This window comes from Cyprinus carpio, chromosome B22 (genome assembly GCF_018340385.1).
Source record: "Cyprinus carpio isolate SPL01 chromosome B22, ASM1834038v1, whole genome shotgun sequence".
Classification (NCBI taxonomy): Eukaryota; Metazoa; Chordata; class Actinopteri; order Cypriniformes; family Cyprinidae; genus Cyprinus; species Cyprinus carpio.
The window spans coordinates 17,982,353-18,007,601 of NC_056618.1; the positions used below are offsets into that span (position 1 = coordinate 17,982,353).

Here is a 25,249-nt window from a genome sequence, read left to right on the forward strand (position 1 = left end):
TACAACAAAAACAATTGTTTTTTAATCGTTTAATGTGTTTATTTTTGTATGTGTTTAGTTTAAATTAGTCCTGTCAAACGATTAATCTCGATTAATTGCATCCAAAATAAAACATTTTGTTTGCATAATATATGCGTGCGTGTTGTGCATATTTATTATTTATATAAAAACACGCTCATACATTATACTTCGAAAATATTTACATGTATATATTTATATTCATTAAAATTTAAATTAAATATAAATCTATTTAATATATAAGCATAACATAATTTTTCTTAAATATATACATGTGTGTGTATTTATACATACATAATAAATATACACAGCACACACACACAAACTTTTATTTGGGATGCGATTAATCGTTAAACATCACTTTTTTAAATATATATTTTTTTTACGTGTTTACTGTGTTTTTTAACGGTGAACTGTTTTTTTTGGAGGGTTGCTAAGACACCGCCTTTTTCGTGAGCTAATGAAACTACAACTCCCAGAATCCTTCACTTACACGTAAACATCAACCAACAGATGATGCTACAGCTGGAGCTTCTGAAGCGCTTCCCGTGAGATGACACAAAAGAGCCGCAGAGATGCCGCTTCGGCTCGGCTCGGCTCGGTTCGGCGGGGCACACTGATGTAAAGCGCGTGTCATGAGTGAAGCAGACCGGAGAGACAGATGCTGTTCACGCGCCACGAGTTGTTTATCCACCCAACGCGGGCCTGAAGGAGAAGATGTGGCCTTTAGCTGTGAGGCTAAAGTAGAAGCCCAGCAGCTGTTCTCCTCTCAGTGAGATAAAGCGATGTATCTGGAGCTGAAGCGACAGACTTTAGCGACAGAATGAATCTGAGGAGGTCACGGAGCCTCGGAGCCTCTTCTTCTCCGCTCAACGGACTCGGAAAACAAGGTGCGTTTTATCGACGAGTCGGTTTATGACATGAGTTCACTGCTTCACTTTAACAGCCGATAAAATATTCCAGCTTTTACTGAAGTGAATTTAGAGTTTGATGGACACTATGTGGAACTGAAATAAGGAGTTTTACTTTGGGCTGTATATTAATAGGTATAACACAATAAGTTACAAGTATATAAGGACATACAATATATATAAATATAATAGTAAACATATATACACACATACTATAATACTTTGTTTACTGCTAGATAGAAAAATGTGAGAATATTTTCAGTATTTTTTTTATTTTATTTTTTTTTTGACGTGACGTGGCCAAGTATGGTTACCCATACTCTGAATTAGTGCTCTGCATTTCACCCATCCTAAGTGAACACACACACACACACACACACACACACACACACACACACACACACCGTGAACACACACCCGGAGCAGTGCGTGCACAATCACATAATTTATTATATATTTGTATAGACGTGTATACAAACAGTATTATATTTATTTAGGGGATTTTAGAAATTGATAAATGTATATAAATACATAATTTATAGAAATTAATATCTTTATCTATCTTGCTATAAATAAATGTGTGTATGTGTATACACAAACACAACATATAATATCTGACACACATGCATAATTTATGTCTATATATTTGAGTGTGTGTGTATAGAAACTTAAAATACGGAAAATATTTTTAGATGTTTCTATCGTTGTGTGTAATTTCTGTCTATATATTCATACAGATTTATATATACATTATATTAAAATGTAGTTACACAGACAGAAATTTGGTGATTTTAGAAATGAATAAATGTATAAAAATAAAAAGTATCTTTCTGTAGGGATATAAATGTATATGTATATTTCTGTGTAGGGTAGATAGATTAATGTATATATATATATATATATATATATATATTATATATATATGTGTATGCTATATATATATGTATATATATATTATACACATAATCCTTTATGTAAATTAAATGATTTTGCATGTATATATACTTTTTTCCCCGGGTGTGGGAGTGATTAATTTCTGCCTCATAATCCTTTAATTATTTCTGTGGGAGTGTCCTGTGAATTATTTTAGCATCTAAAGGTGTTGTGCTCATTATTTAATATCTTAAGCACTATTCATAACATTTTTGGAGGATTTATTGTGAATAAGATCTGTGCACTCATTATGTAGTGCAAATCTGTTACAGCACTAACACAAACTGCGTCAGAAGTTTGGGACGTGACTGTAGTTTGTGTGCCAGACAAAAATAGTTAGTTTCAAAACAATATCAAGCCTTATAAATGTGCCATTCCTCTGGGAACAGCTGTTTAAGAAAAAAAGCACTTGCGCAAATAAAGGGCAAAGGTGAAAGATCTTAGTCAACTTCTCCATTTCCAGCAAACGTTTCTGCTGAAGCGCGTGTAGCCCGTGATTTGGCAGTGTTCAGGTGCTGAGCGGCTCTCATGTTGACAGATGCTGAGGCCAGACGGAAGAGGAAGATGGCGGAGATCTCGCAGGTGCTGAGCACGACCCCCGTGGATGTGGCCGCTCTGAGACGCATGGCCATCAGTGAAGGAGGTCTGCTGAACGACGAGATCCGCCGGCAGGTGTGGCCCAGACTGCTCAACGTGTCTGTAGAGAACATCCCCAAGCAACTAGGTGAGAGGAAGTTCACGTTCTGCTAAATAAATACATTCAAAAATAGCATTTAATGCAGTTTCCTACAACCAAACGTCTCATTCTCATCGCTAGTCTTATTTTTATTATTATTATTTAATTGTTATCAAATATGGTCATTGTATAATTATTAAATATTATGAATTGCTTTAAATATGATTACATTTTCAAAATATTTTAACATCTTTTATTCATGTTCAAGGTAATCAATCACAACTTCAACAAAAACCTTCAACAAAAAAATCATCTCTATAATGTAAGAAAATATTTGTATTTAATTATTAAATATAATCTACTTTTAATTTATGAATTATAACTTCAGTATATTATTTAAATAATTTTTTAAATATTTATACATTTTATTTGTTCGAGATAACCAAGTGCAGTAGATTCACACAAAAACTCATTCTTATCGCTGAAATGTGAAAAAATTATTATTATTAAATTAAATACAAATATACAATAGATTCTAATTATTAATAGAATTTCATTTTGTTATTTAATATCTATATATTTCTATCTTTTAACTTCACGATAATCAATTGCTATAAAAAAAAAAACATTTTCATCACTGTAATGTGAAAAATATTATTTAATTTGTTTTTAAATATAGTCTCCATATAATTAAATAAATTCAACAGAAAATCGCATTTTCTTCATTGTAATTTGGAAAATATAATAACCATGATAATAACTATTCTGATATTTTTAAGTTTAATCTATAAATCACTTATTAAATTAAATTTAATTATATTAATTATTATTTAAAATATAAAATATTTATACATATTGTACCTAATCTTCAACAAAAATCTCATTTATTCCCATTACTGTAATGTTATACATATATTATTATTTACTAAAGAATATATATATATATATATAATTCATCAAATATCCTTTGATTATATTATTTACATTTTAAAATATTATTTTACATCTTTTATTTACATATTTATTATATGCGTTTTCATTTATGCTGATAAAGGGGAAAAAATGTATGTCCTGTAGATGTAAATCTAGTGTTTATTTCCAGAGCCGGTGGATCGAGACAATAACAAGGACTTCAACCAAGTGCTTCTAGATGTTCAGAGATCCCTCCGCCGCTTCCCTCCAGGTGAGCAGAGCCCTCTCCGCTGCTTCCTCTGGTCTTCAGCTGCTCCCTGTCTGTGTCTAAGCTGCTCTCTGTTTGTTCGCGGTGTTTAACGGACGCAGGGATGCCAGACGAGCAGCGGGAAGGCCTTCAGGAGGAGCTGACCGATATTATCCTGCGGGTGCTGGTGAAGAACCCACAGCTGCACTATTATCAAGGTTACCATGACATCGTGGTGACCTTCCTGCTGGTGCTGGGGGAACGACTCGCCACTGCCCTGGTGGAGAAACTCTCCACTCACCACCTCAGGTGTGCCAGCAGCGGAACACAAACAACCAACACACAGACAAGAAGACATGGATTTACACTTTTTTTATTTTATTTAATTTTAATTTTTATTTTTTTTTACAATTCTGACATTGTTCAGCATAACAATTACATTTTGATTACTGTAATGTAAAAAAAATATTATTACTGTTCTTTTATTATTTGTATGTATAATGTATAATGTATAATGTACATTTCAATATTTTTATTATTATTAAATGTATTTATGCAAAAATTTCTTCACGATAATGAAGCGCATGTGAAATATTATTATCAAAAAATCGCATTCTCATCCCTGTAATGTGAAATATTATTATCAACATATCATTTATTAATTGTAATTATTTTTTATTCATTATTATTATTATTACCATTATTATTAAATATTTGACATTTTTCGCATTATTTATGTACAAGATAGTCAAGCACAATTACCTTCAAAAAAATCTCATTCTTATTACTGTAATTTTAAAAATATATCATTATTATTATTTAATTTAATGTACAAACAATATATTAAATATAATTTAATTATATTCATTACATTATCTTTCCTTTTTGTGTGAAATAAGAATCTCATCACTGTAAAAATGTATTGGTATTATTATTAAACAGCAATTAATATAATTAAATTCTATTTACATTTTAAAATATTTATACATATTTTATTTATACATTGCTTGTATGAGCATTTATTCTGAAAATAAAAATAATTTCTTCATTTACTGTATTATAGACAGGACAAATCATCGTCTTGAAATGATTTTTTGTTTTTGATGTCTGGTTGAGATTTTTCATCCATTTCATCTACATTACAGGGACTTTATGGACCCCACTATGGACAACACCAAACACATCCTGAACTACCTGATGCCCATAATCGAGAGAGTCAACCCTGAAGTGTACGACTTCATGCAGCAGTGAGTAGATCTGGTTTTTATGTTTGTCTGCATGTTGAAGTCTCCTTAAAGAATGATGACCAGTGTTCTTTCATCATTCTGTAACTTTAACAGCATCTCCTGAAAGAATGATGACCAGTGTTCTTTATTGGCTTGTACAGTTTGAGATAAATGTCTTTATTTTGTCTGCAGAGCTGAGGTCGGCACCATTTTCGCCCTCAGCTGGCTCATCACCTGGTTCGGACACGTGCTGTCAGATTTCCGTCATGTGGTTCGGTTGTATGACTTCTTCCTGGCCTGCCATCCCCTCATGCCCATCTACTTTGCTGCTGTGGTACGTTTCCGTTTGTCACCCTCAAACCATCTTCTGAAGCTTTGAGTCTCTGGTTTCTGATGTTCTGCAGAAGTGGGTCAGCTATTTTAGGCCTGAATCAGGCTGTGTTGTTCCGTCTGAATAAATAATTGACACAATCTGTCATGTTGAGACTATTTGTCTTTTGTACAGTAAATTACTGTGTTCTGCCACCTGCAGTCTTCATAAACCTAGGGTTTTGATGTTTACTAGAAGTAGGTCAGGGACTAAATACTAATAGCTTAAAAAAATAATAATAATAATTATATTTTGCATAAAGAAAATTAAACAGCCCAGAAAATTAGATATTGTTTTTAAAATGTTTTAAAAATCTAAAAAAAAAAAAAATCTCATTGTAAAATTAGATATTGTTTTTAAAATGTTTTAAAAATCTCATTGTCATTACCATAATGCAAAAAACTCATTGTTATCACCATAGCATGAAGTGAGATATTATTTAATATATGAAAAGTAATCATTATTACTATAACACACAAAAAAACTCTTTATATTAAGAAAAATAAAATATTAATATAGTTTTTTAAAACATCATTGTCATTACCATAATGCAAAAAAAAATCATTATTTCTATAGAATAAAGTGAGATATTATTAAAAAAAAATTAAATGTAATTGTCATTACCATAATGTAAAAAAAAAAACTCATTTTTATTTCCTTAACATGAAGTGAGATGTTATTTAATATTTAAAAAATCTCATTTAAATCAAAAAAACCCAAATCAAGTCATTAGAGTAACTTAAAAATCAAAAAAAACCTAATAAAACACACAAAATATTAAAATAAAAAAAAAAAAAACAAAATATCATAATACACACAAAAAACAAAAACTTAATATTTTTATGTGTCATTACCGTATTTTTAAAAAACATTCTCAGTCTCACAATGCACAAAAATATTAACATAACATAAAAACAGGAATTGTTCATTACGTAACAAAAATCAAGATATCATTTAATGTATATAAAAAAATCATTACTGTAATGAAATTAATTAAAATATAAAATCATTGTCATTACGTAACAAAAATCAAGATATCATTTAATGTATATAAAAAAATCATTACTGTAATGAAAAAAAAACTTATTGTCTTTATAGTAACATAACATGAGATATTATTTGCTATTAAAAAATATGATTGTCTGTATCATAATAAAAAAAATCCCATTTACATTAAACAATACATTTATTCATTAAAATTTTAATTGTAATTATCATAATGCAAAAATCTTATTCTCATGAAATATTTTCTAGTAGTAGCATAAATTTAGATTATATTTAAATTTGTAAATACACATGTGTTAGTAGTTACAAAAGAATATTATAAATATGTTTAAAATGACTTGACAGTGAGATTTTCACATCCATATACATTCTAAGATTCATTATAACATCAATAAAAACCCTAATATACAGTAGAAGCTCAAGCACAGCCTGACTCTATTTCAAAGCAAATATACATTCTAAGATTCAGTAGAAGCTCAAGCACAGCCTGACTCTATTTCAAAGCAATTGTCATCTTCTCTTTTTTTTTTTTTAGATCGTGTTGCATCGAGAGGAGGAGGTGTTGGACTGTGAGTGTGACATGGCCATGATGCACCATCTCCTGTCCCGCATCCCAGAGGACCTCCCGTACGAGACGCTGATCAGCCGCGCCGGAGATCTGTTCGTCCAGTTCCCTCCGTCTGAGCTGGCCAGAGAGCGCAATCAGCTGTAAGCCTGTCTCCCTCGCTCTAAATGTTTTCCTCACAACAAACCACAAACCACTGTCTTTTGTCCAGGACGGCTGTCTCCACCTTCAAAGACTTCGAGCTGGCGTCGACGCAGCAGCGTCCAGACACAGTGCTCCGGCAGAGACGGAAAGAGCAGCAGCAGCAGCAGCAGCGTGCACTGGAGGCGCAGCGAGGAACCGTAGCAGTCGTCCAGCCCACGGCGCGCCGCTTCATGCGTCTGGCGGTCATGGGATTGACTGTGGCGCTGGGGGCCGCCGCTTTAGCCGTGGTAAACTCTGCCCTGGAATGGGCTCCGAAACTAGACTTACTCTTCCCGTGAAGGAGCCGAACCACAGCGTCTCGTTTTGAGGAGTTATTTGAGGACTGAATATTGTTATTTTGCCTTTGTATCTGTCAGACTAATAAATATAATATTGTGCAGATAGTTACTGTAATTAAACAAGATTATTTTCCCCATTGAATGAGGTGAGGATATTAAGCAAAGTATATCACTTCCTTCTGTAGACGATGAAAATGTGTCCTGGATGTACAGTGCAGGTATGTACACTTCACGTCTCGTATGTGAAGCACGATCTGAGCAAATTTCTGTGTAAATAGTTAAACATTTTCTTTCACACAAAGATGAAATTTTGCTGAAAATTTACTCACCCTAAGGCCATCCAAGTTTGTTTTTTCATCAGATCTGGAGAAATTTAGCGTTCCATCACTTGCTCATCAATGTATGCTCTGCAGTGAATGGGTGCCGTCAGAAAGAGAGTCCAAACAGCTGATAAAAACATCACAATAATCCACAAGTAATCCACACCACTCCAGTCTTGTGAAGTAAAAAGATGTGTTGTAATAAACAAATCTATTAAGATGTTTTTAACTTATTCTTTTACAAACTTTAAACTGTTACTTCCAGCTACAATTTGAGTCCTCTATTCAAAATATTGCTTTCTCCAGTGAAAAAGTTGTGTCATCTGAATTAGGAGAGAAATATGGACTCTCAGGACTATGGAAACTGTGGATTCATATTTTAGCTGTTTTAAAGTAAAAAAAAATGTTGTGGATTATTGTGATTCATCACTGATGAAGAACTCATTCTGACGGCACCCATTCACTGCAGAGGATCCATTGGTGAGCAAGTGATGTAGCCAAATGCTAATCTTCTCCAAATCTGTTCTGATGAAGAAACAAACTCGTCTACATCTTGGATGGACTGGGGGTGAGTAAAATGACAGCAAATTTTCATTTTGGGGGAAACTATTTCTTTCAAAATTCATGTACATTATGTGTTTAACAGTTTATCAACCATTTAGTATGTACATTGCTCATAATACAGTTTCCATCTAAACTGTCACACTAAACTGAATGCAACAATTTAATAATGATAGTTGGAATTTTTCTTTAAAATTCAAACTGAATGCAAACCATTTACATAAGAATATTTTTTTTTTGTGAACTATGTACATAACAATAGTTTAAAGGAGTTTTCGTTTTGAAACTCATGTACAAAAAAATTTTTTAGTGTTTAAAAAAAAAACTTTTTTTCCATAAATTATCAAACCAAATTAAATATTAATTTGTGCAAGTCTGCTTGTATAAAAATCCTTAGTAAAGCTTTTTCCTTTTTGCGACAATTTATGTTTGAAATGCAACAACATTCAAACAAAAACAACCTTTCAAAACAACAATTTTATGAAAATCAACAATTTCACAAGAGCTTTTTTAGAAATTTATTTTAGAAATTTGCTCAACTTGTGGTTCATGATCGAGACAGCATGTACTTTGCTAAATTAAAAACAAACAAAAAAACTAATATTTCGAGACCAAAATATTTTTCAAGCCCTTGTTTGTAGAACTGAAAATTGAATCTGGTTCAGGACCCCTTATGGGCAGGAATCTTTTTTTAAGTGTATGAAAAGTTAGGAAAGAAACGATTTATTAAAGCAGTTAACGAACCGTCTTATTACGTTCATAATTTGTATGTTTTTTGAGGTTATTTTTTCACTACATTTCAGTTTAATTACAGTATTTTTTGTGATAAGTGCTGATCTTAGTACAGTTTTCACGAATCCCAGCTGGAATCGAAACCCTTCTGAATAACTTTAGCTGATGATCAAACTTGAGATTTCTTGATTCTGGATTGTGTAATCGGTGAACGTGAATTTGGTAGTTTCTCTAATTGAACTCCAGATTGGTGTTGAATCATGGCACATTGTTTTTTATTGTTTAAATGCTGATCATTTCCATTAAACATCATCTTCTAAGCTTAGAGTAACAATCAAGTGGATATATTTTCCAGGATTCTAACACTGCTTGGTTGAAAATATCCTTAAATCATGATTTATTTAAATAACTCGTTGCCATCCATGCAAGTACTGTTTATGCTTTTATTTTGCATTAATTTTGCACTAAAGAACACGCTTCTTGCTTATTTTTTGCACTTTGAGAGATTGTCTCTGGTTCGCTGAAGTTAATGTGTCACAGTTGACCATGTTGCTAAATATGTTTAAATAAAAAGAAAAGATCAATTCTGCATTGGTTTTTATTGGTGAATTATTTACATTGAGGACTTTAAAGGTGATTTATTTAATTTTATTTAAAATAATTTGCATTAGCACCATTTTTGTATACCAGCTTTATTGAATCATAAAATACTGTAAACAAACAATATTATCATCCACGTACTGAAAATGCATCAGCATGTATAAAAAATGGAATATAAGAAAATATGTAATTTTTAAAAATTTTGATATACCAGTAATTACAATAATTAAGCATTTTTTAATACATCATAAAAGGCACAACTGATAATTTGATTACAAACTATTGCATTTTTTCTGCATTTAAATTAATCCTGAATATGCTGTTTTCTTCTGTTGTTTCTTCATTGTTCCATATTGCATATTTTGCTATGATCTTACAAAAAAAAATCTTTGGATTCTAAACAAAAACGGCCTTAAAAGAAATAAAGATTTAAGCACAATAATGCTTTCATCTTACTATATCATTGCACAAAGTCCCACATCATCAGTTTGCCAGAAAATGGTAGTGAATTAAGACCGTTTCACGTATATTTTAAAAATGTCCCTTTTTCATCAGTTTATACTATCCCATGAAACTTCAAATATTTTAATTTTGTAAACATGTTCTGAATATTTAGTCATAGAACATATCAATTAAATACAGGTATCTGGATTAATGTGCCAGTGATATGACTTAACGAATGTATTAAAGCTATAATCGCAAACTGTATGTAGCACATCAGCTAAAATAATCCACCTGGATTATTTTAAGGGGTTATAAGTGTTTTTTTGCTGTAGCGCAGGTTTTTGCTTGTGTTCAGTGGCAGTTCTGGCAGCGTGGATGGCAGAGGACTCCGTTGACTCGACATCTGCAACCACCTGATGTGTCTCCAGCACCCTGAGGAACCAAAACCAGGTCCAGGTTAGCCGTCTGATGTTTGTAAATCAACTAAAGATTTAAAGGGATACTCCACCCCAAAATGAAAATTTTGTCATTAATCACTTTCTTACCCCAATGTCGTTCCAAACCTGTAAAAGCTTAATTCATCTTCGGAACACAATTTAAGATATTTTGAATGAAAACCATGAGGCTTGTGACTGTCCCATAGACTTCCAAATAAATAACAGTGTCAAAGTCCAGAAAAGGTATGAAAGTCGTCGTCAGAATTCTCCATCTGCCATCAGATGTGCAATCTGGTCTACTTTAACATACACGAATACTTTTTGTAAGCAAAGAAAACTAAAATAACTTTATTCAACAATTCCTTTGTCAACAGTCTCCTCTTTGTCTCTCCATATCACCGTATGCTCTTCTGTGTCATCCACGCCACAAGGATGTGCTGTTTCCTTTCAAATTAAAGCTAAATACACGTAGAAACAGCACATCTTTTCGTCATTTATGATACAGAAGAGCATACGGTGATATGGGGAGACACAGAGAAGACTGTTGACAAAGGAATTGTTGAATAAAGTCGTTATTTTTGTTTTCTTGGCTTACAAAAAGTGTTCCCGTCGCTTAACGTTACGGTTGAACCACTGATGTCAGATGGACTATTTTGATGATGTCTTTCATACTTTTCTGGACCTTGACACTGTTATTTACTTGGCAGTCAATGGGACAGTCTCAAGCCTCACCGAACAAAGCTTTTACGGGTTTGGAATGACATTGAAGACGAACAAAGCTTTTACGGGTTTGGAATGACATGGGGGTAAGTGATTCATGACAAAATTTTCATTTTGAGGTGGAGTATCCCTTTAAGTAGTTTTGTGTCTGACCTGAGGTCCCCATCGGGCTTGTTTGGTCACCCAGCAGATCTCGGTCTTACACATAAGACAGCAGATCCAGTCACAGCCGTCCTTCTTCTGGACGATCACCTGACATTTGGGACAGTTCATTGCCTCGCCGTTGTTCAGGAGTTGCTGGAAAGGAAATCAGTCAATAGGTGACAAATATTGTTAGTGTATTGAAAACACATTTTCAAGCACATCCAGTGAAGTCTGATTCCCAAACCAGTTAATTTTATGAAATGTTCCTTTGTAGGGAATCAGACATAAAGCGCAAAAAGTGTAGCCTGATTCCCAAACAAGGACTTTAACAAATCGTCTCTTTTTAGTGAAACACTTTTTAGTCAAACACATACAGTCTGACCAATGTAGTACGATTCACAAACAAGTGAATCTTATCAAATGTAGTCAGACTGGTCACACTGTCTGATTCACAAACAAATTAATCTTTTAAAAAAACAACAAAATCAAAAAAGAAGTAACAATAAAAAACAAAAAACTAATTAAAAAAAATAAGAAAAAAAAACTTATTAATTCACTTATTAAAATTAATCAAACAAAGAAACAAACACAGGTGACCAATGTAGTACGATTCACAAACAAGTGAATCTTATCTTATGAATAGTTTTTTTTTAATGAATCAAACACAGATAGAATGGCCGGTGTAGTGTGATTCCTGAACTAACTACTCTTATGAATTGGCTCTTTTTAGTGAATCAAACACAGACACCATGGCCAGTTTAGTCTGATCCTCAAACAAATGACTCTTTTGAATCTACTGTTTTATTTGTGAAATAAAACCCAAACAGCACGACAAATGTAATCTGATTCCCGAACAAATTGACTCTTATGATTCATTTCTTTTTAGTGAATCAAACACAGTCAGCACAGCAAGTGTAGTCTGATTCCTGAACAAATTACTCTAATGAATCATTTCTTTTTAGTGAATCGAACATAGATGGCACTGCCAGTATAATTTGATCCTCAAACAAATGACTCTTATGAATCGGCTCTTTTTAGTCAATCAAATACATACAGCACAACCAGTGTAGTCCAAATGACTGACTAATGGTCTCAATTTTCTCAAATTGCATTTCTTTTATTAATTAGTTGAACTGTTAAAAACTAAAATATGGGTTAGGAAATTCTTTACAATTCCCATCCCTAGTCGGTGATGTTTCACAATTGCAACAACTTCAAATATTAACTAAAAAAGTTGAACTAATTAAATTTTCGCTTACATCCAGCATCTCTGTGGTCTGTCGGGCTGCGTCGTCATTCTGCGCTCGAATACGGAGGTCGTCCTGGTACTCCTTGCAGTTCATTCCCTTGTGAATAGCCTTGACATGCACATGCACATGCATAGTCCTCTAGGTCACCATTACATGCACTTCCAAACTAGACGTGAACTAAACACAAACAAACTTTGTGTTCACCTTGCAGAGGAGGCAGTTGGTCTCGTTGCAGATGTCACATGTGAATTCGTTCACGTCATCTTCGAAGATGCACCAGCCGGCGCAGTCGGGCGTCTTACAGTGGTAACTGTTCTCACTGCGGGACTCTGCGATGTTCAGCCTCAGTTCTAGAAACTTCTGGTACTCGTCCTGAGATAGAAGCTGGTGGGAAACAGTAAAGTTTGGTGTGTTTTAAATAAGTGAACAGGTAACCTCAGTAATTCAGTGTTAAATAATACTGCAGTTAAGATCTTACTGATCTGATTTCTCTATCTTGAAGTTTGCAGTTACAGGAATAAGCATCGTCTCTATAAGGACATGCCACTTCTGCATCCGTGCAGTTCAGAACCGTTTCCTTCAGACATTCCCTGTAGGATATACAAAGTTGAATATCAGTGGAACTTCCTGTTTATATTAAGTGATAAACAGTCTCACAGCACCTGCAGAAGCTATGCAGGCACTCTCTCAGCACGGCGCCCTCTCCTGGCATGATGGTGCAAAAGCAGATGGCACAATCCAGCTCATCTATGTTCTCCACCAGACTGCGGGAATCCGTTTCCAGGAGTTCTTGGAAATTCCTCTCCCGTTCATCCTTAACAGACTACAAAAGTAAACGGACAGGCCACATGCGTTATTTTTCTGTTTTTTCTTTTTATGCAGTATTAATAGATGAAAACAGGAAAAGCCACTGTTGTAAAACTGCTAAAATTACTTCTGCAATTTATATAATTTATATCATCCAATTCTAAAAGATGCTATCTGAAAATCAAAGCATTTAAAATTAATCAGAGAAAACAGTTACATGATATATTCAAAATATATGTATATCATTTATAAATTACACAAAATAACAATTTTATTTTTTAATAAAAAATGTAACTAATAATTACTATAAAATCCCTAAATACATTCATTTATATATACCTAATAATAATAATATTTAATAATAATGATATATTTATAATTATATAATCATTATTAATTTAATATAGCATTTTATCATATTGGTAGATACAAAGGACTAATTGAGAACCAAAAAGATCTAGATTTTTCTTGAAATTCTCAACAGGATCCTTTAAGATCCACATTCCACCAAAAAAAAAAAACAATTTTTTTCATGCATAAAATTAATCAAGGTTTGCTATAATGATTAAAACATTTATTTTCGTTTACTAGTTCAGTGTACAACAAATTATAAGCTTTTTTTGCTGCAAAGTACATCCATATGAAGACTCTAAATGTTCCCCATTTTCACTTTCCATGCATCTTTTTAAACAGTAAAGCTTTGTTGATGCAGGCATAACGTTCGGTATTTCCACAGTTTGTTCCACAGATGTAAACCTGGAGTTTTTGAGCGGTTTTCATCTCACAGTCCAATCCAATCTAGTTCATTGTAGTCCAGTATGTTGTGTCCCCTCAGCTAACCTGCTCGTACTGCAGGCTGGCGAGTTCCTCCTGCTGGAGTCTCCTGGTTTCTGCCTCGTCCGGCTGGTATATGTCAGGCACTTTATAGTTGTCAGGTCTCGCTGTGCTGCACATCTCACATCCCGGACGTGTCGGTTTGTTCAGAAACGTGCAGTCAGGACATGACCAACCAACCAGCTATAAAAACAAATACAATTATTTGAATTACGATAGATAGATAGATAGATAGATAGATAGATAGATAGATAGATAGATAGATAGATAGATAGATAGATTGAGCTACAGGAGCACTAGATAGATAGAAGAGCTATAGACAGAATGGAACCTACAGACATAGAATGATAGAGGGAGCGATAAGAATGATAGAGCGACAGATAGAATGATGGATAAAGTGGTGGATAGAGCACCAGAACCACAGATAGTGACAGATTAAAAAAAAAAAAAAAAGAGATTCAGAATAAAAAAACTCAAAAAAAAAAGAGCGGCAGTAAGAATTATAGATAAAGTGACAGATAGAGCAACAGATAAAATTATATATAGAGCTACAAATAGAATGACTGAAAAAGAGAACGACAGATAAAGTGACAGATAAAGTGACAGATGAATGAAAAGATGAAAGACAGAGTGATGTATAGAGTGACATAATGAAAGACACAACAATAGAGCGACAGAATGATAGCTAGAGCAATAAACAGAAAGACAGAATGATAGAACAACAAATAGAATTGATGCAGTGGCAGTAAGAAAGATAAAGTGACAGACAGAGTGACAGAACCATAGATAGAGCAACAGATAAAACGACAAAATGATAGATAGAGCTACAAATAGAATGACTGCAACAGAGAATGATAGATAAAGTGACAGATGAATGAAAAGATGAAAGAGTTACAGAATGAACGATAGAACAATAGAGCGTCATATAGAATGATAGCTAGAGCTATAGACAGAACGAGCAACAAACAGAATGATGGAGCGGCAGAAAGAATGATAGATAAAGAGACAGATAGAGTGCCAGAACCACAGATAGAGCAACAGATAAAACGATGGATAGAATGACAGATATATAGATATAGAGACAAATACACAGAACAACCGATTGAACGATAGAGCTACAGAATGATAGACAGACAGACAGACCTGAGGTTTGGGAGGTAGAGGAGGGCGACAGGCTCCTCTGGCGATGAGCTCTGGTGGCCGATGAGGTGGACGCTCAATGATCTCGATTATATCTCATTAAGAAAGAAATGCATTTCAGTAAACTCCTATTTGTTATACAAGCTGTTCTTTTTTTAAAATCAGAAATATATGCCAGATACCATCAATCCGTTTGTCCTCTTTCTCTTTTCTCTCTTGCTCCCGGCTCAGATTGGCAGCCTGGGCAGTAAGGATGAAGAGGAAGGCAGAATCGTCGTGGTTTCTGACCCCGTAATGATACAAGGTGTCCTTGTCCTGGGCCAGACGCTTCCCGATCACCCAACGCTGGAGGGCCGGGTGGAAGTCATAGTCACGATTGATCTGAAAAACAAATCATGAATGACTAAAAAGTAAACGAGGGCCCCAGTTAAACTATAATTTTGGCTTTCGGTTTCAATCAAGAATTTTCTTCTCAGGTCCTAACACTATTTACCTTTTCTTTCAGTTCTGAGATTGTCATGTAAACTGGTACCATCACTGTTATTGGGATGTAGGCGTCTGATGCAGCATCCGCCACTCCTACTCTCAACCTGCGTTCATATAACGCAAAACAAAACTATCACATATAATAACAGATCCCCAGCAACAAGTGCTTCTCACCACAGAAGAACCGGTCTAACAGCATACCTGATGCTGTCTTTAGCGTACGCTTCAGGGTTTATTTTGACAGACACTGGTAGTTTCAGATCCAGAAGTCGATTCAGGTATTTGGTTGCTTCATCTTTGTCTCTAGAGTTGATGGCGTCACTGAGCATTTGAGCTGCATCCTCCGCTGAGACAGCAAAGATGTGATGTTAACATGTTGCTGTGTTGAAAACGGGTCTTATGATATATATATATATAACACTCACCTTCTTGTATATTTCTAGAGGCATCTAAGGCAGCCATAATTTAACCTTGAAACCTTAAAAAAAAAAATCATTATTTTAAATAGTTAATATAGTTTTTTTGATAATAAATATAACTATAATTTATTTATTTTATACATTAAAATAAACTTTAAATATAAACATTAGTTTTATATTATATACAAATATATATTATTGTATAAAAATACCATGGTTTATGTAACAATTGTTTTAAATTGTTACTATATTTAAATATTATATTTTATTATATTTGCATAAAATATTTTATATTACACTATATGTAAATGTATATTATAGTAAATGTCCAAAACCATAGTAAAGTATATACAAAATGCAACAATTCAAGCAACAATTCTTTTCAATATTTAATGTATTTACTATATTATAAATAACAATAAAATATTTGTAAATATTTTATAAAAAGATGATTAAAAAAATATAGTTATATTATATTATATCCAAATATATATTAAAGTATATATCCAAACCACATAGCAATACCATGACATTTTTTGTAGATACTGAATCCCCATCTAAAGAAGTACTGTGGTCGTACCATGGTGTTTTTTATATATACAAATATATCACTACACTCAGAAATGTTTAAAATGCATGCCATCACCAAGGTACTTATTGTTCATGTAAGTTTAAATAAAATCATAATAGAAATTACTCAATATAAATACATAAAAGTGTAGTATTTTTAGCCTTTATGTAACCAACCAACGTTAACCAGCTAAACGAATATGCAACAAGCGCTCGCTCAGCTCGACAGCAGAGACTGTGAAAAAACATGTGCAAATAAACTTACCAACCATAGGACAACAGTATTTAAAACACTCTCCGTGTGCGTGTTTGTATTTTAAACGATACAGCGCTGTCAAAACATCCGTGCTCTCCTCGAAATCAGGGAAGTTTACAGAAATGAAAAGTGAAACAAAGTGTATCAGGAAGTTACAGTCAGGAAAGTCTCAACAGAAAATTGCGCAACTTCATAAAACACAGATGCGGAAGACATTCTCGGATTAAATCCAGTTCACTGTTTATGCTATATAATAATAATAATACAAACAAACAGTAATTTTACTAAAAAATAAGTGCTATTTTAACAAAATATTATATATATTAATAAATATGTCAGCTTTCGATTTTAATTCTTGTCCGTCCTCACGTTATCAATAATTTCCCTGTTGTTGTTGACCCTCACGTTATCAATAATTTCCCTGTTGTTGTTGACTTTCATCGAAGTGTTCTCGCGAGATTTAACAGAACGAGAGGGCGCATGGCGCTGCGCATGCTGTGAATACAGGACAAACACGACCTGTAATTCTGTAAGTTTATCTGTTTATTGACCTCTTAACAGTTGTTTAATTTAATATTTCAATGTAGCATTTTGTTTTACATAGCGGTTAGAGACGCTTTAACTAGTATAAGTGTTTTAAGAGTTAGAAGCTAATACAGAGCTGGCACGTGAGCTGGAAGACATGGAGCTTCCATAAATGTGTGAATTACTCTAATTTTCAATTTCAGTTTATTTATAAAGCACAACTAAATACAACTACCGTTGACCAATGTGCTGTACATAATAAGTAACCATTAACAGCATTAAAACAAAGACAATGTCCCAAATAAAACTTCAAAACACAAGGCAATGCAAAACATGAATAAAAAGCCAAATCAAATTTAACCTAGATTTAAAAATGGATAGTGTAGGGGCGGTTCTGATTTCTGTAGGAAGACAATCCAAAGTCTCGGAGCCAAGTAGGTATAACTGCAGACCTCCAAAATGGGGTGTGAACTCCAAAAGTGGGCAGAACCTCCAAAATGGGGCATGCTACATAAATAAATATACTTTTACCATTGGCTGTGGCTTCAGGCAATTGTTATTGACTTGCATTTAAAAATAAAAAAAATTAATTAAAAAACATTTCTACTACATACAAAGAAAATAAAATATGCTACATAAATAAATATTCTCAGTGAGAGCAGAGCCCAAAGCTTGTGGCCAGTTGTGTTCGGACCGGAGTTTGAACCTCTGCTTCATGATGTAAATTGGAATCACCCATGAGCAGGGGAAAGATTTTACTCTATTGCTTTTGTCCCGGGGCACAAAATTCAATGCAAGCAAAAATCGATAAGTGTAACTAAAAAGTTGCCATTGTCCGGTGAGGTCCAGGGTTCTGACGATTTGTGCAACCTCCCATTAAAACAGATGGTAGCATAATTCGATAGTGAGGTGTGGGGTAAGTGCTACCTATCTATACTTTAATTGAAACAACCAATAAAAACTTTAGAATCAGCTGTGGGGTGGAGTTTTGAAGTGGATTGGTGAAAAAAATTGCGCATGCGTGTTATGTGCCTGTCTGTCAATGGGAGGAAGACACGCTCTATTTTGGACTTCCCACCCCGTTTTGGAGTTCCCGCCCCATTTGGAGATCTCCAAACATCTGAAGGCAGTTTAAGGAAGACTGACTGATCCCCAAATAAAGAGAGTTACAATAATCAAGCCTCGTGGGGATAAAAGCATAGATTACTCTTACAAAATTAGTAAAAGAAAGAAAGGACTTCATTTTTACCAGTGTTCGCAACCAATAGAAGCTTGACTTCACAACTTGGTTAACTCACCTACCAATACTACACCCAGATTTTTTACATACGGCTTTACATAAGGTGCCAGAATACCAAGATTTAGAATTGGTATACAGTGTGTATCAGAAGGGGTAAACACCACAATCTCTGTTTTACTCTCATTCAGAGTAAAACTATCCATGCTTTAACATCCAAGAGGCAGGTGGCCAACGGCTCTAATCAATTCTTATGTTTCAAAGGAAGATGTATTTGAGTGTCATCTGCATAACAATGATAACTTATACCATACTTCTCAAAGATAGATCCAAGGGGAAGCATATAAAAGGAAAATAACATGGGAGCTAGAGTAGAGCCTTGAGGGACCCCACAGGTCAAAGGTACAGAAGAAGAGTGAAATTTGCCAATATTAACTGAGAAACACCTGTTCGTAAGATAATAGGGGAACCAATTAAGGGCTGAACCTCTAATGCCCACCACCTATTCTAAGCGGGACGGAAGAACATTGTGGTCTACAGTGTCAAAAGCAGTGCTCAAGTCTAAAAGTACCAGAGCTACAGAATCTCCAGAGTCGGTAGCTAAAAGAATGTCATTAAACACTTTTAAAAGAGCCGTCTCAGTGGAGTGAAATTTTCTAAAGCCTGATTGGAACGCATCAGAAATTTTGTAATCGACCAAGAAACTTTGGAGTTGATGAAAAACTACTTTATCATTTTTGCTAAAAATGGAAAATTAGAAATGGGTCTAAAATTTTATAAATCAAAGGAATCTAAATTAGGTCTCTTATGTCTGGGTTGTACCGAGGCATGTTTTGAATAGTCAGGAACAACTCCTAACTCAAAGCATTTATTAATCAAATTTAAAAATTGTCGGATCCATTACACTGAACACTTGTTAAGTTGATTGTAGGTGTAAACTGACTAAAGACGCCTGTATATTTTAAATGGCCTGCAGGATCGCCAGCAACCGATTTGATGGTATGTCTGATCTCAGATATCTTATTAATAAAAAACTGCCAGAACCACTCACACATAGCTACTGACTCTGTAGAATGCACACAGACAGCAGGGTTTAACACAGCATTAATAGTATTAAAAAGAGTTCTAGGATTATTATGATTTTTGTCTATGAGAAAAAAAAAATAATCTGACCACTCCAACCTCACCCCCATACTAAACATAATAACATCCTTTAACATTTCATAAGAAATCTGTTGTTTTTTACTTTTTCCATTTCTTCTCGGGCCTTCTACAAACCTGTCTCATTGTCCAAGTGGTATTATTCAACCATGGCTCAAGAATTAACTTGTGATGTTTAATCCTCATTGGAGCCACAGAATCCAAAATTGTAGTGCAGACAGAATTTAAACTATAAAGCAGTTCATCAGGACTGAGCACAGATGAAGTGAATGAAGATAATTATTCACTATTGTAAAGAATACTGCGACAGTACCATGAGATGGTTATACTATGTTGCTTTACTTGCTTTGTCATATATCTTGTTACTGTGTAGTTACTATATTCGTATTTAATATGGAACTCAGCTTTGGTATGCATTGACATATCTTGACATATTCTTGTAGTAATCAGCACTGTTAATTGATCTGAATTAATGAGTTTATATCTTTCTTTATTTAAGCATACTCGCAGACCTTTGAAAAGATTTCAATGTCAAACTGCAAGTATGGAGGAACCTTCGAAATTTGAGCGATACGTGTACAAAAATGCTTCAGTTTACCATTATATGAAGATATCTCTGTAAGTCTCATGAGACAGGTCAGTTTTGATCTGGTCATTTTTAATGCAATATTTAGATGATGCACATAAAATGGTCTAACCATTACATGTGTTTTTTTTTTGGCGTTCTGTATTTTTAGAGTTTTGGAAAATGGAAACAAATATATTACTGATGCACAGTTCAAACAATTGATCATCTGTGGACTTAAAGACCTGTACGGAGAGGTGAGCACATAGTATGTCTCTTTGTTTACAATTTAAGAGTGTAACAATGTAGTTATGATTCTTTACAAAATAATGCAATGCATCATGAAATGTGAAATATTAGGATTCATGTCCATTTGATTTGCTACAATTCCTTATTTTTTTGGAGAAGCAGGCACAAAAAATAGATTTTGGATATGCATAATACATTGAGAATCGCTCATTTAATCATAAATGATGCCAAAATTTAAAATAATTAGGCTATATGTAATAATAATTATAAATAATTAATAAATGACTTAAATTCTTGAGGCTAATCAATAAATTATATTTTAATTTTGAATGAAATACTTTAATGATTAAGTCTTTTATATAATAAAAATATAAATAATAGGGATGCACGACAAATATCGGCTTATATTTAATGCGCATCTTATCAGAAATCAGCGGTAAATCTCTACACGTGCGTGATTTCACGTGGAGCAGCATTTACTACACAGAGCCGTTGTTCACTGACAAGCTGCGCCAAACCACGATCATATTTTGCGCATGTTTTGCGCAGCTTGTCAGTGAACAATGGCTCTGTGTAGTAAAAGCTGCTCCACGTGAAATCACACACAAGTGTAGAGATTTACCGCTGATTTCAGAACCAACTAGAAAATTAATAAAATATAAGAAAAAATTAAATATCAGCCGATATTTATTGTGCATCCCTAATAAATAACTAGAAAATTAATAAAATATAAGAAAAATAATAATATAAAGAATAAAATAAAGAAAAATGTAATTCTTCTATATTCTTTACAGTCCATAGACCATATTCTGTGTTGTATATAATATGAGCTGTAGTTAATCATTTGTTTTGACTTTATCCTGATTATCCTGTATGTGATTTTTTTATGTATGGCAGGTTGGAGCTTCTTTTCCATTTGATTTGCTTAAGTTTGATCAGAACAAACTGACCGGGATACTGAGAGTGTACAACAGGTAAGACATGCTCATAAAACAAATCTCGTACATTTAGGCCAAAGTGTTTAAACATGGTTTACTTGAGGTACAGAGCTGTTTATAAACATGGAGAAACTTGGGGTGTCCCTCAAAGCTCAAGTTTAGGACCATTTTAATTGCAAAATTCTGTAGTAATTAGTGTTTGAAATGCAGAACAGACAGTTTTTTTTTCTGAAATTAATAAACACCTATGGATTTGTCCTATCCATTTTTTCAGTCTAATCATGTTCAGTCTTAATAATCTGTTGTTTCTTTATCTTAGCGGGCTGGTGAAATTGTGGAGTGCATTAACGTTACTGGGAACATATCAGAATGAGGCTTGTGCATTCAGAGTCATGCAGGTACGTTTTCCCCAGTGTTGAAGCTGATTCAACATTTACTTTGCCCTGAGTTTGCAGCCTGTTGGCACTAGATGTCAGTAAAAAAGCTTGTGACTCAATTGTAAATCTGCCAGGAATGACTAGACAATTTTAAGTGACCATTGGCATTCTGTCAGCCAAACTGTGTGTACTTTGCAATTTGCGTCAGATTGCTGATAGGCAGTTACTGTGGCAGCTGTTTATCTCATTTTAGATACTGAACCCCACTGAACTTCTAATCCATGTCACAGACATAAGTGTTAAAAGCCACTCTAATTTTCTTTTTATTTATCATTACAGGTGTCGCCGTTTTTACTAGCATTGTCCGGGAATAGCCGTGAGCTGCAGTTTGGAGACCAGTTGACATTGTGAGGTGGGCCTACAAAAAATACCTTGGAAAAAATGACATTTTTTCTCAGAAGAAGTATTTTCAGCAGAAATATATACCATTTTTTCAACTCAGCATTGACTGTTCCTGCATCCCTCACAGTAGGGCACAGGTCGCTTTACGTGGGTGAACGGGCCTCGCTAAACAAAACATTCAGTGCCAGAGATGTCGCACTTTTTGCTGAGCTGACGGGGGACACAAATCCTCTCCACCTCGACCCCGAATATGCCAAAACAACCTCTTTCGAGACCCCTATTGTTCATGGAGTGCTGATTAATGGTCTGATCTCAGCAGTTCTGGGGACCCAGTTGCCCGGCAAAGGCTGCGTGTTTCTCTACCAGGAAATACGCTTTCCGGCGCCCCTCTACATCGGAGAGGAGGTTGTGGCAGAAGTGGAGGTCAAAAAGATCAAAATGTCCTTCGCTTTTATTTCTGTTTCCTGTGCTGTCAAAGACAAGGTGGTCATGGAAGGAGAGGTCATGGTCATGATGCCACAAGACGCACAACAATCATGAGGAATTTGAGTGAACGCTGTCATTCAGTTTTTTATGTGTTTCCAGGTATTAAATGCTCTTTCTTGCTTATTTTTGTTCTTTGGAAATCTTACGCTTATTCAGAGATTAAATATTCCTTGTTTTTTGTTCTCTGAGAAGCTGTTTGAATAAAAAAAGTGTCAGAAAATAAACAGCTTTTTGACTTCACTGTTTGGTGTGGGCAATAACTGGCTGTGTCTAACCCCATAAAGGAGATAATTTTTGAATACTTTAGAATAATTATTTAAAATCGTCATTTAAAAATCATAAGGTTAACATAATAGTAGTAAAATTACATGAAATGAACCCGCTAATGTCAGCTTTCAAACAAAATCAGTTGAACTTTTCCCCAACCCAAGTTTTTTGAATAACCTTTGTGTTCGTTCTCTGTCCTTTAACGTTTCCCATTCCTTCTCTTTGGGTTAGTGGAAAAACCAATACATTCTTGATACCAACATGTATATATTAATGCCATATTAATAATATACATGCATACGTACATTTTTTCTTAGACCTTTGTTTTAATATTTGGCTCTGCTTTATGCTTGTACATTATGTGCAAAAAAATTAAATGTATTTCTGAAAACTACAATCTAATGTTTGAATGCTTCATATTTGTACATTAAGTGTAAATAATCACATTATAAACAGAAACGAGAACTCACCGAGCGCTGTTTACACTGAGTCACATGTAACTCCGACTGGTCACGTGATGTCCCCTTGAAAACATTTAGCTTCACTGCTAGCAGCTTCGCGAAGATGCAGCGCTCGTGTTACAAACTCCAATTGAAAATTCATAACAACATGCGCATAAATAAAGTTGAAAATGGTTTGTTTGTTACTTTGCGAAGTTTCATTTTATTCCGAGCGCCACACGAAATAATACGATTGAATTTAGCCGCGAGCCCTATGAGGTTTCCTGTTTGAGGGTAGCGTATTTACTAAAACATGGCGTCACTTCTTTTATCTCTATTTTTTATTGCAAGAAGAACACATCACAAGCACTATATACAAATATAAATCATTTTACATATATGTTGGCCTTTTTTTTACATGAAGATATCGGTCTAAAAAATGCGCCGTCACTCACTTTCACTACATAGTGCGCACTACAGAGTGGAAGAGCTGCTCTCCGCTGAAACATCTACGTCAGACTTCACTGGCAGTTTCTGATTCGTTTCTCCCACGTTGTCACAAGCACGGACGGGCTGTGAATCGTCACATCCCTTTACCGACCGAGCCGGGCTCTCGGTAACCGAACCCTGTCGAACCGGGGCTGTGTGGTGTTGTTTTGGACCGGGATGGCGTTCATGGAGCAGCAACCGCAGCCGTTGTCCGGCAGGAAGCCGCCGCTGGACGACACCGTGCCGCTGATCGCCGTGATCGAGGCCAGCCAGAGTTTACAGTCACACACGGTAACGTTAAACGGCACAACCGGAGCCGCGCGGACCGAACCACATCCGTTGAACCTTTGATACTGATTACAAATACGCCTTTAAATGTTAGTAAAAAAAGATTGAAAAGGGTTTAAAGTCAAACTTCAGATTGCATGTCGTATTTTAATGATGTTTCTCGATTATTTGTCGATTAATCTCAGATTAATCGCATTTATTGTCAGTATCAGATGAGTTTATGTTTAGGTGTTTAATGTTTATATGAGTAGTCAATACTGGAACAATTCGTGCACGTTTTGTAAACTGTAAATATTTGTAAATGTAAAAGCATCCTTCTGAATGAAGACTTCAGCAACTAACATTTTATTTTAAAATATTAATTTTAAGAAACAATGTAAAATTTGAATGAAGGGAGGAAGAAATAGTGGCGTTTGAAATTCTTTAACAAGACATTTTATTTTAATATTTATTTATTTATGATTCAGTCAACATAATCGACTTCAAAAGAAAGTCATATGTGTATATTAATTTGTTGATTTCGATTTTATCTGTCAGTTTATTAATTTACAAGATAAGTAGGCTATTTTCAAAAACGATCTCACATACTGTAGATCTCATGCGACATGTACACTAGACTAGGTCTGTGTAAATGTTGATTTACAGGCGGAATTGAAAATTTATCACTGCATTTGTGCAGAAAGACACTTCCTCTTGCTGTGAAACCAAAGCCGCAAGAGATACGGGTGTTTCCTTTCACGTTTATTCATCTGTTCATTTC

At 34.4% G+C, this 25,249-nt stretch overlaps 5 protein-coding genes across 6 annotated transcripts in view; 4 read left to right on the forward strand and 1 right to left on the reverse strand.

Moving 5' to 3' along the window:
• Positions 1-500: 500 nt before the first annotated feature.
• Positions 501-7,750, forward strand: LOC109062963 (TBC1 domain family member 20). Of its 2 annotated transcripts, none has more exons than XM_019080026.2 (8): positions 501-908; positions 2,401-2,586; positions 3,641-3,721; positions 3,820-4,006; positions 4,843-4,944; positions 5,116-5,257; positions 6,834-7,006; positions 7,075-7,750. In XM_019080026.2, exons 1-8 carry the CDS (start codon positions 842-844, stop codon positions 7,343-7,345), a joined length of 1,209 nt encoding a protein of 402 aa, XP_018935571.1. In that variant the 5' UTR covers positions 501-841; the 3' UTR covers positions 7,346-7,750. The 2 variants fall into 2 exon arrangements, with proteins under 2 accessions (XP_018935571.1, XP_042605394.1); XM_042749460.1 differs by lacking the exon at positions 501-908 and adding an exon at positions 2,060-2,292.
• Positions 7,751-9,010: 1,260 nt separating this feature from the next.
• Positions 9,011-17,326, reverse strand: LOC109062850 (ranBP-type and C3HC4-type zinc finger-containing protein 1-like). The gene is made up of 13 exons (XM_042749461.1): positions 17,075-17,326; positions 16,246-16,298; positions 16,022-16,166; positions 15,828-15,924; positions 15,517-15,715; positions 15,338-15,429; positions 14,201-14,377; positions 13,216-13,376; positions 13,032-13,143; positions 12,758-12,937; positions 12,563-12,661; positions 11,313-11,456; positions 9,011-10,434 (listed from the first exon to the last, which is right to left on the reverse strand). Exons 2-13 carry the CDS (start codon positions 16,280-16,282, stop codon positions 10,354-10,356), a joined length of 1,524 nt encoding a protein of 507 aa, XP_042605395.1. The 5' UTR covers positions 16,283-16,298; positions 17,075-17,326; the 3' UTR covers positions 9,011-10,353.
• A 3,167-nt stretch (positions 17,327-20,493) lies between these two features.
• Positions 20,494-22,716, forward strand: LOC122141589 (ribonuclease P protein subunit p14-like). The gene is made up of 6 exons (XM_042749464.1): positions 20,494-20,606; positions 20,726-20,810; positions 21,700-21,776; positions 22,060-22,138; positions 22,457-22,529; positions 22,647-22,716. The coding sequence occupies exons 1-5, from the start codon at positions 20,533-20,535 to the stop codon at positions 22,526-22,528; spliced, it is 387 nt and encodes a 128-aa protein (XP_042605398.1). The 5' UTR covers positions 20,494-20,532; the 3' UTR covers position 22,529; positions 22,647-22,716.
• LOC122141587 (hydroxyacyl-thioester dehydratase type 2, mitochondrial-like) lies at positions 22,529-23,245 on the forward strand. Its single transcript, XM_042749463.1, has one exon. The coding sequence runs from the start codon at positions 22,559-22,561 to the stop codon at positions 23,057-23,059; it is 501 nt and encodes a 166-aa protein (XP_042605397.1). The 5' UTR covers positions 22,529-22,558; the 3' UTR covers positions 23,060-23,245.
• Positions 23,246-24,159: 914 nt separating this feature from the next.
• LOC109076926 (PX domain-containing protein kinase-like protein) overlaps positions 24,160-25,249 on the forward strand; it is a 10,927-nt gene continuing 9,837 nt past the window's right edge. The window contains exon 1 of the mRNA XM_042749462.1: positions 24,160-24,492. Coding sequence (XP_042605396.1) covers positions 24,379-24,492 — 114 coding nt within the window. The 5' untranslated portion in view covers positions 24,160-24,378. The remainder of the gene's footprint in view (positions 24,493-25,249) is intronic.

What these genes read in the sequence shown, in the direction of transcription:
- LOC122141587 (XM_042749463.1), top strand. Translation starts at nt 22,559, where the DNA reads ATGACATTTTTTCTCAGAAGAAGTATTTTCAGCAGAAATATATACCAT.
- LOC109062850 (XM_042749461.1), bottom strand. Translation starts at nt 16,282, where the DNA reads ATGGCTGCCTTAGATGCCTCTAGAAATATACAAGAAG. An exon ending in CTCTACCTCCCAAACCTCAG is followed by an intron (nt 14,378 to 15,337) that starts GTCTGTCTGTCT and finishes TTGTTTTTATAG; the next exon opens with CTGGTTGGTTGGTCATGTCC. An exon ending in AAGCCCGATGGGGACCTCAG is followed by an intron (nt 10,435 to 11,312) that starts GTCAGACACAAA and finishes TTGGTTCCTCAG; the next exon opens with GGTGCTGGAGACACATCAGG.
- LOC122141589 (XM_042749464.1), top strand. Translation starts at nt 20,533, where the DNA reads ATGGAGGAACCTTCGAAATTTGAGCGATACGTGTACAAAAATGCTTCA. An exon ending in TTAAAGACCTGTACGGAGAG is followed by an intron (nt 20,811 to 21,699) that starts GTGAGCACATAG and finishes TATGTATGGCAG; the next exon opens with GTTGGAGCTTCTTTTCCATT. An exon ending in ATACTGAGAGTGTACAACAG is followed by an intron (nt 21,777 to 22,059) that starts GTAAGACATGCT and finishes TCTTTATCTTAG; the next exon opens with CGGGCTGGTGAAATTGTGGA.
- LOC109062963 (XM_019080026.2), top strand. Translation starts at nt 842, where the DNA reads ATGAATCTGAGGAGGTCACGGAGCCTCGGAGCCTCTTCTTCTCCGCTC. An exon ending in CTCTCCACTCACCACCTCAG is followed by an intron (nt 4,007 to 4,842) that starts GTGTGCCAGCAG and finishes TCTACATTACAG; the next exon opens with GGACTTTATGGACCCCACTA. An exon ending in CCATCTACTTTGCTGCTGTG is followed by an intron (nt 5,258 to 6,833) that starts GTACGTTTCCGT and finishes TTTTTTTTTTAG; the next exon opens with ATCGTGTTGCATCGAGAGGA.